This window comes from Pristiophorus japonicus, chromosome 12 (genome assembly GCF_044704955.1).
Source record: "Pristiophorus japonicus isolate sPriJap1 chromosome 12, sPriJap1.hap1, whole genome shotgun sequence".
NCBI lineage: Eukaryota > Metazoa > Chordata > Chondrichthyes > Pristiophoridae > Pristiophorus > Pristiophorus japonicus.
Window position 1 is genome coordinate 99,810,655 of NC_091988.1, and position 15,444 is coordinate 99,826,098.

General features: G+C 45.0%; 1 protein-coding gene across 11 annotated transcripts in view; it reads left to right on the forward strand.

Annotated features, from left to right (window-relative positions):
* Positions 1 to 15,444, forward strand: part of dock3 (dedicator of cytokinesis 3) — a 1,878,236-nt gene that overhangs the window by 1,292,202 nt on the left and 570,590 nt on the right. For 10 of the 11 annotated variants that reach the window (XM_070895785.1, XM_070895788.1, XM_070895786.1 and 7 more), the window contains one exon: positions 3,750 to 3,875. In XM_070895785.1, the coding sequence (XP_070751886.1) occupies positions 3,750 to 3,875 (126 nt within the window). Of the gene's footprint in view, positions 1 to 2,491; positions 2,540 to 3,749; positions 3,876 to 15,444 lie in introns of those variants that run through there. The other variant, XM_070895795.1, reaches the window with a different exon arrangement.

Genomic DNA, 15,444 nt, shown 5'->3' on the forward strand with positions numbered 1-15,444 from the left:
ATGTCCCTTTTGTATGTGGTGGTTGAATGAATGGGGAAGATGTGTTTCAAAATGTAAAGTTTGCTGTGTTTGCCCCAAGATATTCTCTGTGATATAATTATGAAAGCATGGGACAGGGTAGATAGAAGCAGACCGTTTCCAGTAGTTGAGAAGTCAAGAACGAGGGGCATAGATTTTTTTTAAATTGGAGATTTAAAACAAAGGGCAGGAGGAACTTTATACAGAGCGATGTGAGGATGTGAAATTTACTTCCAGGGTTAATGGTTAAGTCAAAAATGATGTCAACATTCCAAATTAGATTGAATGAATAAAAAGGGATGAAACAGGGTGGGTAAAAGTGATTCGAGCTATTTGTTTACATGGCGGGTATACACTGACACTGTTGGGCCGAATTGCCTGTTTCCATGTTGAAATTTCTATGTATTCCACCCATTGCAGAAATAGTGACATCCTCTGCATACTAGGCAAGTGATTTCTTCATTTGTGCTTCATTATTTAAAACAAAGTTCTCTGATCAGTGATTCACTGTATAAAGGTTCCAGCTCTGGTTCTAATTTTAATGAAGCTGCTACTGGGACCGTTGCAAAGGTTTGTTGTAACAGGGGGCTTGCAGTGACAGGACCAACTGAATAAATGCTCATGTTTTTTCTAATTCCTAAAGAGCTCTCCACTTTCAAAAGAGAAATGTCTCACCCCTCCAGTTTTCTCCCAAAGGCATTTGGCAGGATATTCCTCACCATTTAGTCATGATAACAGGACAGGAAAGAATGGAACATTGGGCATGGACTAATTACATTGCAATCTTGCCCATTTTGCCCCAATATATTCCTGGCATCACTTTTGCCAGATGCCGGAAGCTGCCCCTGAGGCAGTTAGAAGGATTGACATCATATGTCACATTGTCTGTCACTATCGCCATAGCAACGTTGGCCACTTGGAATGTCAGAACAGGTAATTATAACGCATCAGCTAACTTAAAAAATGGCCTCACAATCAATTGAATCCATGGATTGACTGTCAATGAAGACATACAGATTGGTAGATTGCGAGTAATCTTTAAAGCCAGCAACATTATTTTATTTCTTCAAGGCACCCTGCCCCTTTAAGCTGCTGCAAGTATCCAGTTCCTTCGGCTCCTGTCCACCTCCAGCAATGAATAAAGGGAGCTGAAATCCACCAGGGTGAATGCTGGATCAGTCGAGCAGACAGAAGTCCCACCCCATAACACGTCCAGCGGTCTTGCTCCAGAGTGGAACATTTCAGCCACTGTCTCTTGATGGGATACAGTTCCAAAGAATCTCACAATCATCTACTGTCTTGTTCATGCTTCTTATATGAATTCAGACAGTGTATGTCGACTAGCTATTTGACTGTGGAGGGCTTCATAGCTGAACCCATCACACCCAATGTCCACGTATGTGCACTTTCTAGCAGAGGTCCCTGCATCATGATCAGGAACACTGGATGATTCCCCCCCCCCCCCGCCCCCGTACCTTAGAGGCACTGAAGCCAATTTTTTAAACATTTAACACCTGCCAATTCTCAGCTAATTCAGTGCAGCCCCAGAGATTGAATCTGAGAACTGTCTTTTCTGTATGGCTCATCCACATTGCACATACCTACTGAACCTTTAGAGGAGCTGCAGAGTTTGTCTCTTTATGTGACGATGCCCATTTATTTAGGTGGGTGGTCTGAAATGGGCATCATGCACATGACAACTCCTCATACTGAATAAATAAACCAATGAGATTATAAATCTGTTACTAGGTACTATTAGCTGTTAAAAGGAATATCTTGTATGATTTCAAAAGGTAGCTGTGTGTGCCAGGCTAAATTGGCTTCTAAATATTTGAAACCCTCATAGGGCAGTGCTCAAGTGAAGAGCATATGTACAAGAATGATATTGCAGACATCTTTCATGGAATTCTAAATAGCAGTTGGTGGGCATATATCTAATTACCATTCGTGATTCAATGTGATCTATAATGCCATTTCTGACAGATTAATTTGTCTGATTAGGGCTGAGTATAAGGAATTAACTTGCCTGAAGAGTTGGGAACAACAATGACATACACTGGTATTAAAGGACCAGAGCATGCAAGCATAGCAGAACAACCAGCTTCTGCCTCAACATCTGTTCTTTTCTGTGACCTCTGCTAGAATGGCAACAAAGTATGATGCTTTACACCAGCGGTGCATCAATCAAGGCATCAAGCCACTTGTAATGACATCAACATATGGCATATAATCAAGCTGACAACGTAGAAGGAAACATTAATACAAAAGCAAAATGCTGGAAATCTGAAATAAAAACAGAAAATGCTGGAAATACACAGCAGGTCAGGCAGCATCTGTGGAGAGAGAAACAAAATTAGCATTTCAGATAGATGACCTTTCATCAGAACTGGAAAAAGTAAGAGATGTAACAGATTTTAAATAAGTACAGCAGCAGGGAAAGAAGGAAGGGGAGAAAAGAACAAAAGGGGAGGTCTGTGACAGGGTGAAAGGCAGGAGTGATTAAAGGACAAAAGGGATGATGGTAAGGCAAAAGGGGAAGTTAATGGGACAGGTAAAGAAACAAAAGATGTGTCGAGAGGAGCTGTAAATGGGAATAGCAGAATCATTACCAACAGTTGCTGACCCAAAAATTGGTCAGCAGTGGTTATGATCTGAACTTGTTGAACTAAATGTTGAGTCTGGAAGGCTGTAAAGTGCCTAATCGAAAGATGAGGTTCTGTTCCTTGAGGTTCCGTTGAGCTTCATTGGAACAGTGTAGGAGGCCGAGGTCAGAGTGGAAGTGGGGCGGAGAATTAAAATGACAGGTGACCGGAAGCTCGGGGTCACACTTGCAGACTGTGCGGAGGTGTTCCGCAAAGCGATCACTCAATCTATATTTAGTCTCCCCGGTGTAGAGGAGACCGCATCCTGAGCAGCGAATACAGTATACTAAATTGAAAGAAGTAAATCGCTGTTTCACCTGGAAGGAGTGTTTGGGGCCCTGAACGGTGGAAAGGGAGGAGATAAAAGGGCAGGCGTTACACCTCCTGCACTTGCATGGGAAGGTGCCGTGGGAAGGGGAGGGGGTGCTGGCGATATTTGAAGAGTGGACCACACGGAGTGAATGGTCCCTTTGGAATGCTAAGAGGAGGGGAAGATGTGTTTGGTGATGGCATCATTCCGGAGCCATTTCTGTTTTGAAAACCAGCTTCTGCCAAATTGACCTCAATGTCTCTGGGATAGAGAGAGGTAAAATCGGCAAGGGTTCTTTACTTCTGATCATTATCCATTGGCCCCTGCTGGAAAATGCATATTTCTCAGTGTTGGGCGAATAAAGCTCGATTGTTACGCCTGCTTTGTCTTGAATAGTCTGCTGACACCCTTCACCTCGGTTCACACGTGAAAACTGGCCACTTGAGTAAGATACCAGAGAACAGTTGACGCTCATGGAACTGTATCCCACCAAGCGTCAGTACTTTAAGAAGAGAAGGAGAGGAGACCGGGAGGGGGGGAAATACCCTTTTTAAAATGTTGAAACTAAGTTTTAAGCACAAGGTTACATAACCAAAAACAAAAAGTTGAATATTGACATGATTTTAATCAATCATTTTGAGATTTGTGCCACTTCGAGCAAGGTTGTAAAAACAATTCGAACAGTGAGGCCCACAAAAATAACTCGGAGTATCTGGAGATGGACCTCAGTACCTCAGTTCAGCTAATGTGTGAATGTTGTGTGGTCTCTCATTTTTCAGGAATGATAATCTCTCTGCAGCTGCTTCGGGGCGACATGGATCACATTCGCAGAGAAAATCCAATGATCTTTAACCGGGGAGTGGCCATCACTCGTAAGCTAGGCTTCCCTGATGTCATCATGCCAGGTAGGCTTTGACCTGTAATCATTGGGGGAAACATGATCAGAAGTGTGAGCTCAATCCTTTATGTTTAAAAAAAAATCAATGAGAAATAAGATGTACAGTATTTTCAAAACTTTGCCCAAATATTGGTGTGAAGATTTTCGGTCTGTATCGGGAGATTAGGAAAGGGTCAGAATAGATGTGCACCAACTTGTGATGCTATCTCCCCACTCAAGTATATTTCAAATCTTTATGATGGTTCTGAGAAGAGCCATGAGCCAATGTAGGTCAGCGCAGGAGTGTTGGGTGAACGGGACTTGGTGCGAGTTAGGACACAGAGCAGCTGAGTTTTGGATGACCTCAAGTTTACGTAAGGTAGAATATGGGAGCCACAAGTGCATTGGAAAAGTCAAGTCTAGAGGTAACAAAGGCATGGATGAGGGTTTCAGCAGCGGATGAGCTGAGGCAAGGGCAGAGATGGGCGATGTTACGGAGGTGGAAATAGGCAGTCTTGGTTATGTCGCAGATATGTGATTGGAAGCTCATTTCAGGGTCAAATATGACACCAAGGTTGCGGAGTCTGGTTCAGCCTCAGACAGAAGTCAGGGAGAGGGATGGAGTCAGTTGCTAGGGAACGGAGTTTGTGGCGGGGACCAATATTTAATTGGAGAAAATTTCTTCTCATCCTGTACTGGATGTCGGACAAGCAGTCTGACAATTTAGAGACCATGGACAGGTCGAGAGAAGTGGTAGTGAGGTAGAGCTGGGTGCCATCAACGTACATGTGGAAACTGACGCCGTATTTTCGGATGATGTCGACAAGGGGCAGCATGTAGATGAGAAATAGGAGGGGTCAAGGATAGATGGTTTGGAAACACCAGAGGTAACGATGCGGGAGTGGGAAGAGAAGCCTTTTGCAGGTGATTCTCTGGCTCCAATTAGATAGATAAGAACGGAACCAGGCGAGTGCAGTCCCACACAGCTGGACGACGGTGGAGAGGCGTTGGAGAAAGATGGAGTGGTCAAGGACTCTGGGTGGTTAAATTAAAGCTAGGTCAAATAGTGTTCCTCATTCATAATTACCTTCCAATCTCGTTTCTACTGAGTTAATCCCTTGGAGGGAGGGTAACCCTGCTCTACCCAACACAAAATCAAATATAGAAATGGATTTGATTTTTCTTTCTTGGAGAATATGGTGAATGTTAATAGAATGAAGATAATTGCAGTGTACAATTCACTTACTTTCATTGGGTTGAATGACATTCCTATTGAAAGAAATGAATGCATGCTAAATCTGTGAAAATTGAATTTCTTTGCTTATCCCTTGAAGAGCATTGAATACATTTCAAGGAGGAATGGGGACTGATGCCTGACTTCATAAAGTACTTAATTACTGTCAGTATATTGATTCTCTGAAGGTGTATTATTTTGAACGCCATTGACTGCAGGCACATTAAAACTTGCAGTTATATAACGAATGTAGGGCTAGAATTTCGACAGGTTTGTCAATGTTTTGCCGCCTGGGGCGAAGCCGAATTTCTTTTTATTTTGGTGCTAAACGAGTCGCACACAGTTTGTGCCCGGGCGGAAATTTCGGCATTGGTTTTGTGCCAGCGCTAAAATTATCGCCCGCCTAGTTTTTTAAGCGTTTTGGTAACGTCAATCGGCATGTAACGCTGCGCTATCGCCCATTTAATCGCCTGCCCGGAAACCTGCCCGAAAAAAACAGTCGGACCCAGATTGGACCCAAGGTGCACCCGGTGCCATCTTGAAAACGGAGCAGAAGTTCAGGGTATAAAAGGATTGGGAGAAGGAAGGCTGTGTTTTACACAGTGAAGTTTTATGTGAGTTTATAGTCCATTTTAAAGGACATTTTTAAAAATAGGGGCGATACTATGTCAGCCATTATTCCTGGCTGCTTTTTGTATGCAGCGTCGAGCTGGAAGAAGGCTTATTGATGAGCATTTTGAGCATAATCGAAGAGCTCACAGACGTATGGGGAGGAGGCCTTAACCCCCATGAATTTACAGGCAACAGCACTCATACCTGCAGCTCTCTAAGGCACAGTGCATTAGAAGGCTGCGCTTTCAAAAAGAGGTGGTCACAGAGATATGCCAGCTCATATGGCAGACCTACAGCCTACCAGCAGCAACAGGACTACACTGCCCGTCGAGGTGAAGATAACTGCAGCACTTGCCTTCTATGTCTCTGGCTCCTTTCAGGTATCAGCAGGGGACATATGCTTCATCTCGCATCACCCTACACATCGCTGCATTCGTCAGGTGACTACTGCACTGTACGCATGCAGGATGGACTTCATAAACTTGCCAATGACCAAGGAGGCACAGAATGTGTAGGTTTTGGATGAATTGCTGGCTTCCCCAAGGTTCAGGGTGCCATTGACTTACGCACATTGCCCTGCGAGTACCTTTGCTCAATCCAGAAGTTTACCAACATCGAAAGGGATTCCACTCCATGAACGTACAGATTGTCTGTGACTATACTCAGCACATCATGGCAGTAAATGCCCAATATCCAGGGAGTATCCATGATGCTTTCATCTTGCGTGAGAGCAGTGTCTCATGCCTCTTCGAGCGTCATCCACAAGGCCAGAGCTGAATGCTGGGGGACAAAGGTTATGGTCTCGCCACCTTGCTCATAACCCCCCCCCCCCCCCTCCGGAACTCTCAGACAGAAGCCGAGCATCGCTATAATGGGAGCCATATAGCCACATGCAACATCGTCAAAAAGACAATTGGAGTTTTCAAGCAGCGCTTCTGATGCCTGAACCACTCTAGAGGCTCCCTGCAATACTCCCCTCAGCAGGTCTCTGAGTTCATTGTGGTGTGCTGCATGCTACACAACTTAGCCACCTTGAGGGGACAGAATTTGCCACTGGGGATTGCAGAACCACCTGAGGAGAGAGGGGAGGAGGATGAGGATGAAGAGGACAAGGAGTAGTGGGGGTGGTGGCATGGGTTACATGGCACAGGGGAGACCTCGTGGAGCTTTCGCCACTGCAAAAACCTTACATCAGCCGTTCATAATTCAACGCTTTTCTTGAATAGTGACTGTTGCCTGGCCACTCTATCACACCATGTTGACTATTCCCCCTCTTATTCTGCAAATGAGACACGACACATGAATGGTTAAGGTAAACAAAATAATTTATTTAACATGACCCTACCCAAGATGGCACCAAGACATCTTACAGCAAGGCGGCCAGAGTCCTGCTAGAATAGGGGGAGAGACAATGGCAATGCCATGTGTGGATCCTCTGGAGAAGCTCGGGGTATCGAAGGCCCGGCTTCTGAATGATGAGCCTCTTGCTCACAGGTGATGTGTGACACTGGGGAATGCAGTGTCAAAGATGGACACCATCAATTGCGTGTGGGCATTGACAGCCTCGGGTGATTTTGCGGCTCGCACTGACAATCTGCAACCCGGCCTCCGTCATGTTCGCGGATAGTGCCGCGATGCTTGCGGGAATTCTACCCATTACCTCTAGGAGCTGTTGGGTGAGCTGGACGCTCTCCCTGGACAGTCCCACCATGTCCAGGTGTGTCTGCCTGTCTGTCAGCAGACCAGCTTTGCCGACTCACCCTCTGGAGAGACGGCATAGGGGATTCAACCCCAGTAGTGTGTTGCTGCACGCCACTTGTACCCGGGGCCTCGGATGGCTCAAAGCCCGAGAATGTATGCTCCTCGGACGAGCTGCTGGCCGTAGAGAAAAGAGGTGTCGAGTGCACCGCCCCCCTACCGGAACAGGTTGTTTGGTATGCTCCTGTCGTGGAAGTTCCTCGGCCTCGCCCTCATCCCCCTCCTCCACCTCCACATGATAGGTTGAGGTGGAGGCTTCCATTGGAGGATGTGGCACATGCGACTCCTCATCTGGAAATAGAAAACAACAGATGAGTAGTTAGCAGCAGGGGAGGGGGCAGGGTGACATGAGGAAGGTCACATAGCACAGGCTCATTTGAAGGATCGGCACTACTCCATTATATGTAGTTCAGAGACACTGCATCACATTGCCCCAACCCTGGCCCACAGACACTACATCACATTGCCTCAACCCAGCCCAGGGATTTTGCAGAACTTACCCTCACTTTCAAATGGGGCTCAGTACCCCCATGGGCAGTTGACCTCCTTGAGATACCAATCAGACTGGCCACTCGCTCCTCCAGGTCTGTCAGAGGCATGGTTCTCGGTGGGCCGCCGCCTGTGCGTTGCTGCTCCTAGCGGTTATGTGACATCTTTCCCTGCAAAGATGACAATGGGAATGGTTACAGAGGGCCCATCTGCTCTTGTGGCACACACAGATAGCCATTTAAGCACATACCATACTGTGTGCATTTAATACAATCCTCTGTTTAATGGCCCTGGAAGTTGCACATGGTTCATGAGGAAGACATCGAAGTGCAGAAACATCTTTTAAGATCTCAGAAAGCAGTCTCAATAATGTGTAAAGATCATTCATGGCAAATAAGGTGCAACACTAAGCCTACCTATACCAACATGTGTCAGATTTATAATTTAAGTAATGAAGGAGTGCATCAATAAAAATATTACTTACTCTGATGATCCTGCTATGGTCATTGAACTCTTGCGGCACTGGGTGTGGGTCGTCAATACCTCTTCAGCGATGCTGGTCCAAATACGCCGAAAAATCGCTGGGAGGGGTTTACTTGCACCCGTCCTATTTAAATCCCCCCATCTCCTCTCCACAGCAGTGACAAGGGCCTCGTTGGCCTCATTACTAAGCTGTTGTGCAACACCGGATTTATCGCTATCGCTCTTCATTGTTTGCCGAATTTTGCGAGGTTCGGCGGTAACGGTACCCAGCGCTAAAAAAAAAATTTCGGCCCGATTATCACCCAACAACGGGCGAAATCGCTAAAAGCTGAATTTTTAGCCCTTAATGTAAAGAAGCATCTAATGGCACTCTGAAAATAACCGTAACAAAACAGATGCTGAACCAGGAAGACAGAGTTTAGGGGGGTGACTGAGGCTTGATTGAAGAGATAAATTGAAGGTTTGTAAAGGTGGTGAATGAGAGGCAGAGGCATTTAGAGAGAATGTTGCAGAGAGCAAGACCGAGGTTCTTGCTAATATGTATGAGCCGACATCCGCGCAGCCCAGACAACACTCAGTTTCATTTTTGTGGCTCACAAGATTCCATGGGGCCGAAATTCAGGGTCTCGGTAAGACCCGTTACTGCCCGTTTGCGGCGGCCATGTGGTGGAATCCCGTGGCCATCGCTTTGTGGTCAATTGGCCGCCCTGACCCAAATTCAGGTCAGGATTTTTTGGCCTTTCCCCACTTCCGCCCCGCTGCTACCGATCACCGCAAGCGCGATATAAAAGCGCGCACCGCTGCTATCCCTTACCTCCATTTTATTCCGACCCAAATTCAGCAAAGAAATCGATGCCCCACCGCACGGTGCCCCCGACAGCTTTTTCTGTTGGTGCACTTTGTCTGCTCTCTCTCGGTCCTGGTGTTGCAACAGAAATTAATGGGGAGGGCCGAATGCTGCAGCCGCCATATCATTTTTTTTAACCGGCCGACTTTCATGTCGGCCAGACTATTGTGCCCCTGGGTTCGGCCAGGCCGCCAACAGACATCCTGGCACCCTCTCTTGGGTGCCAGGCCACTGGCCTGGCCGAAACCCTCCCTGGTAGCCCAGTGGCCGGAGTTAGAAATGGCCGATTCTCTCCCCTTTAATGGAGGGGAGAGAGCGTGTTGACACACACGCACTGTGACGTCACCACCGCTCTGCCGCTGATTGACAGCGGCGGAATCCCGATCCCGGCCCAACATCCGCCACTCAGTCTCACTTACCGCCGCACTTCCGCCCCCACCAAGACCGGCTTCCGGTCCAACATAAAAAAAACTTCAGAGACCTGAAAATGGATCAGATGGCTGCCTCCACACTCCCTGCGGTAAAAATAGGTAAAAAAATCATAGGTGCGCCAGCTTTCTGGTGTGCCTGAATTTCAGCCTACATGGGTCTTACTATCAATCATCAGATTAATTGCCTCCTTTTCTAGCTTGCTAAATGGAGGGGCGATGGTGTTGTGCATCAGCTGTACATTGTGATGCATAATAGCATCATGATACAAGCAACTGCATAGTATTGCCTCTGTGTCAAATGGGGGTGGGCTAGTGACATATAATTTGATATATCATGGATAAATACGGTCTCCTGGGGTGTATTTGATTATCTTGGGGTATCAGGGAGCATTCTTTCCTAAAACTGGCCACAGGATTTTTTTGTCTGGATGTTTTCCTCCCCCGGGAGTTAACCTTACTGACTGGGAAGGGTGGTGTACGAGGTTACACCACATAATGGATAGGGTGCGCATTGGTGGGCATGATGGTATTTCTCACCTTCATATATCCATTGTTCATAGCTTCTCATTGGGGGATCCTTTATAAAATACACTGTGACATTTACTGTGTTTCCATTAAAGGATGATCCATTGTGCTGGCAGGTCTATTTTTTGTTAGACATAGACCCAACTCTCTCCTGCGCAGAAAAATTGGCCTTTGGGTCGCAACTAGACCTCCAAGAGGTCGACAAGATATTAGACAATGATATGAACACAGGGGAGCAGTGCATGGAGGTTACTCTGCTCAGATAGAACAAAAAACAAACTTAACAGTGCCTTTAACTTGACTTTTAAACAGTGCTCTTTCCAGTTTGTCTACTGGAAAAGGTAATCTGTTGTGGAGTAGGCTTGTAACCTGAAGATGGAGATAATACAGGGTGTCTGCATCTATATAGTACGTGTACATGGTCTCAGCTGGGAGCATGCAGTGTGTGTCAAATATTTAGAAGAAATCAGTTATGAGAAGCTGAAGTTTGCGTTAGACAGTTCAGTCAACGTCATTCTGGTTTGTTATGGTCCAGGAACAGCATGCTTCCTCCCCTATTTTTGATTTTTTTATCCCAGGTTAGGGGGTGGGGGGAGATTAACCTGTGACAAATAGTTTCTAGGCACAAGGAAAGAAATTAACTTTACATCTCAGTTTATGAAAGAACTCATAATTTGGGGAAGGAATGCCCTTATCACTATATGTTGCAATAGAATAAACATGTTCATGTTGTTTCCTCTGTCAGGATTATCAGCAAAATTGCAAACATGACAAAATACAATAAAATCAAATCAAGATCCAGTTACCTTTTAAATGATGTTATAGAGTCTCTGCCCGAATGGCAACTTGTGATAAAGTATTCCATGTTCAAATAACCCTCTGTGAAAATATTTTCTAACTTCCTTCTTCATTCTTGAGGCAATCTGAGGATGCCCTCTGGTTACCAATCTGCCAAGACATTGGAATATTTCAAACCCTTTCCCAGTTTTGAAATTATGTTTATATTTTTTGAAGCTTTCCATTTTATTCATTGTCCCAGTAATTTTTCAGCCTGTTTTTACTCTGCCAATGATCTGTCTTCCTGATAAAAAAACCAGATGTGACAGAAATTAAGCAGGGTTAAAAAAAAAAATCAATCTCTAGAGAATATTCATTAAGATCTCACAAGTCAAATGCATCAATACACATCTGCCACTTCTTCCTGTGGGACAAAAGGTAGTTAAATATGTTAACTGAGAAGTACCACCAGTGTTGCCTCTGCAAGATCCTGCAAATCCACTGGGAGGATAGACGCACCAACGTCAGTGTTCTTGCTCAGGCCAACATCCCCAGCATCGAAGCACTGACCACACTTGACCAGCTCCATTGGGTGGGCCACATCGTCTGCATGCCCGACATGAGACTCCCAAAGCAAGTCTCATGGGAACTCGGAACTCATACACAGCAAGCGAGCCCCAGGTGGGCAGGGGAAATGTTTCAAGGACACCCTCAAAGCCTCCTTAATAAAGTGCAACATCCCCACCGGCACTTGGGAATCCCTGGACCAAGACCGCCCTAAGTGGAGGAAGAGCATCCGGGAGGGTGCTCAGCACCTCGAGTCTCGTTGCCGAGAGCATGCAGAAACAAAACGCAGACAGCGGAAGGAGCGTGCGGAAAACCAGACTACCCATCCACCCTTTCCTTCAACGACTGTCCCACCTGTGACAGAGACTGTAATTCCCGTATTGGACTGTTCAATCACCTGAGAACTCACTTTTAGAGTAGAAACAAGTCTTCCTCGATTCCGAGGCACCGCCTATGATGATGATAATAAAATATGTTATTGCCTGTTGCGCAGAGCGATTAGTGTCATTCTGTCCAGTAGCATTCTAGCTGGCTCTCTGGATAAGTATTTTTTTTGCACTCGCGGATCAATGGGTAACCCAGGAAAAGGGTCAAACCAATCAATGAAAGCATTATATTGACAAACTGGGCATCTTCTTAAAGCGATAGGCTTGATTGGCAGCTAGGCTGATTGATTGATTGATTGATTGATTGATTGATTGATTGATAGGCTGAATTGAAAACTTGAATCAGGTTTGATTCTTTCATGGACAGCACTCAGCCTGTAAATGGTGCTGCAATGACACTTCTCACACCAGTGAGAATGAGATTAATTAAACAATCCTGCCTCTCTCTCTCACTGGTAAGATTATACACCCTGCACACCAAACTCCCATCAGTTTCCTATAGAACTAGAAGCACTGCAAGATAAATTGCAATCAACACGACATGACTCACCAGTTATTGGCCCCAAGTTTCCACATGATTTGCTCCTGATTTTTAGGAGCAACTGGTGTAGAACGGAGTATCTTAGAAATCGGAATTCTCCACATTTAGTTTTCTGCAGTTCTAGTCAGGTAGAACAGTTTCACTTTGGAACAGAATTATTTTTTCAAAAGAGGGCATGTCCGGCCACTGACGCCTGATTTCAAAGTTTCCACAGTGAAAACGTACTCCAAACTAACTTAGAATGGAGTAAGTGAAGATTTTTGTACGCTTGAAAAAACCTTGTCTACACTTTAAAAAATCAGGCGCAGGTTACAAATTAGGCATAGAGAACGAGGTGGTGGAGGGGGGGGAAGGGAAGTCATTAAATTCTACAATCAATCCTTAGTTATACTTATACAAATATTATACAAATAAATCCAACCTGAATAAAAATTTATAAGCAAAGAAAAGATTAAATAAACCATGTTCCTACCTGTGTGAAAGTGCTTCAGGCAGGCCTTTCAGGCAGCGGTGTGGCGTCAGTGTCTCGACGGCAGCGGCAGGCAGCAAGCAGCCTTTGAGCTGAGCTGCGGTGCTTGAGGCAGGCCTTCATTCCCCGCGAAGATGCAGCACCCGGACGGACTTGAGGCCATTCGGCCATGGGATTGCAGCGGCGCCAGTGGCTGGTCGGGAGTCGAAGAAAGAACAGCAGCAGCCTTCGAGCTGTGAGGGGGACTGACTGAGGCCATTTGGACAGGGAGAGGCAGCCACAGCGACATCATTATATTTAAATTTGCAGAATGGGCGCACCACATATTATGCAATGGTTTGCTTCCTCATGCAAGAAATTCTTTGTTCTTGGTGGAAGTTGATCCATTGCAAAGTTGAATTGGCACTTTTATTTCTCCAAACACACAGTCCTTAATTTGCAGGTTTAGCAGTGAAAAGCTGAACTCACTGATTTCAGCAGGTGATTTATTCAGCAGTGCTGCTAAAAGCACTCCCTCACACACAGAAATATCAAGAAAATTAAAATACAAGCCTTTGCAGGGGTCCAAGAAACAAATCTTCACTTTTTCTGCAGTACTTTTAAAAATGGCCGAGTGCCAATGTTTACTTCAGACTGCGCGTGCGCGAACGCTCCAATGCGCACGTGCAGGGTTGCCGGCACCAAGAAGCCTCATTTCAATTGTACCCGCCCCCTCCTACTTACAAAATCGGCGCGAGTGGTAGGCTCCGCCCCCTGTGCGCCGCGCCAAGCAGACATCGAGCTCCGAATACTGCACTTTCTTTTCGGCGCGAAAAACAGGCGCCCAGCTCTGAGGTGCGCCTTTTTCGCCGCGTGTGGAAACTTGGGGCTAATGTACTGGAATCAACACAACACGACTCCAGTTATTATACTGGAAACAATACAGCACTATTCCAGTTGCTGTACTGGAATCATTACTTCACTAATTCAGTCCATGAGGCAGTCTCACTAAATTTAAATAATTCAAATCCTTGTGCATATATTGTTTCAGTACTAAGGTTTTGCATCAATATTAAGTCATGACTGTGTAAAGTTGGTACAAAATGCATGTATAATGTGGATATGAGTTGATGACTAACTTTATGCCTACAAGAAAGAGTCTCTCTTAGCCCAGTATTGTGAACTGTCCTTGTTAGTTATGTTTATATACTAATAAGTCAGAAATAAATCTGGTCAGTAACGATCTCTGCATGTTACTCAGGCTACTGAGGTTTGCATCACCTTTCCACCAAAATATATGATACAGCAAACAGGTTACCTATTCATGTGGTTATAGTAAGAAGGTTACTGATAAGCAAATCTTTTAGTTTAAATACAAATGTGAAGTTTCAAATTCAAACATCAGTGCATGAGGTAAATGGGAAATCTCCGGACAGCTTGAGAGATATGGGCAGCCAGGATTGTTAAGGAAGTTCAAATAATTACCCTTCCTAAGAACTATCAAGAAAATGGATGCAACCTCTATACAGCAAACTTATCAGTCAGTTTTGAGAAGTGGACAACAAAACAAATCACTTCAGCTCAACTGGTAACCTTTCCATTTTTCATTTGCTCCATGGAAATTGCTCATTTATCCTGTGCATTGGTATTTGAATTTTGAAATGTGTTATTATTTGAACCGTTCAAATAGTTCTGACTGTTACTCCTTTACAATTAGCAGTACAGTACTGTAAAGTAATATTTCTGCAGAAATAAGCTCATATTCTTCCTCATCCATTTTCTATGTCCCATATATTGGTCTCGTGCCATTATTCAACACAGGAATTTCACAGAGACAGTTGCCCTTTAAAAGGTTTTCTCACTGTGGCCCCATGAGATATATGTGATCATCCCTTGATCACACACGTTTTAAGAACCATGGTTCAAACTTATTCCCTAATTCTTTTACTTCAGCCCTCAAGAGCAGTGTTTTCTGTTGCTGTCCCAATAGGAAAAGTTCTTTATGACTTGGAATTGATTGAAGAAGCACAAACAGTCCAGTTAGAGAGGTGTCTATGTCCAGCACAAGAGACCAGTACAGTTGGTTGAAGTAGTGATCCTTTACAGACCATTGCTTAAACTCCATAGGTGTATGGGTAGGTGGAAAGCATTGAACTGTCAAGCCATCTTCCTGCACTTGATTAAACCCTCCCTGTTGGCAGGGCCTGAAGTTTGAGCATATTAAAGTCTGGCAGAGCAAGAATCTTCAAATTCATGGGCATGCAGAAAAGTATTAACTCGGATAGTAGCATGGTGTTCAAATCAGTCTAGCTCTTCCTCACAAGCCAGTTTTGCCCTCTCAGAGAGATGGTGGCATGTGGTACAGTTCCCTCAGACCATAGAACCAACAAGTCAACTCTTAAGAAAAAAGAACTTGCATTTATTTATATAGCTCGTTTCACATCCTTGTGACACCCCAAAGTGCTTTACAGCCAATGAATTGCTTTTGAAGTGTAGTTG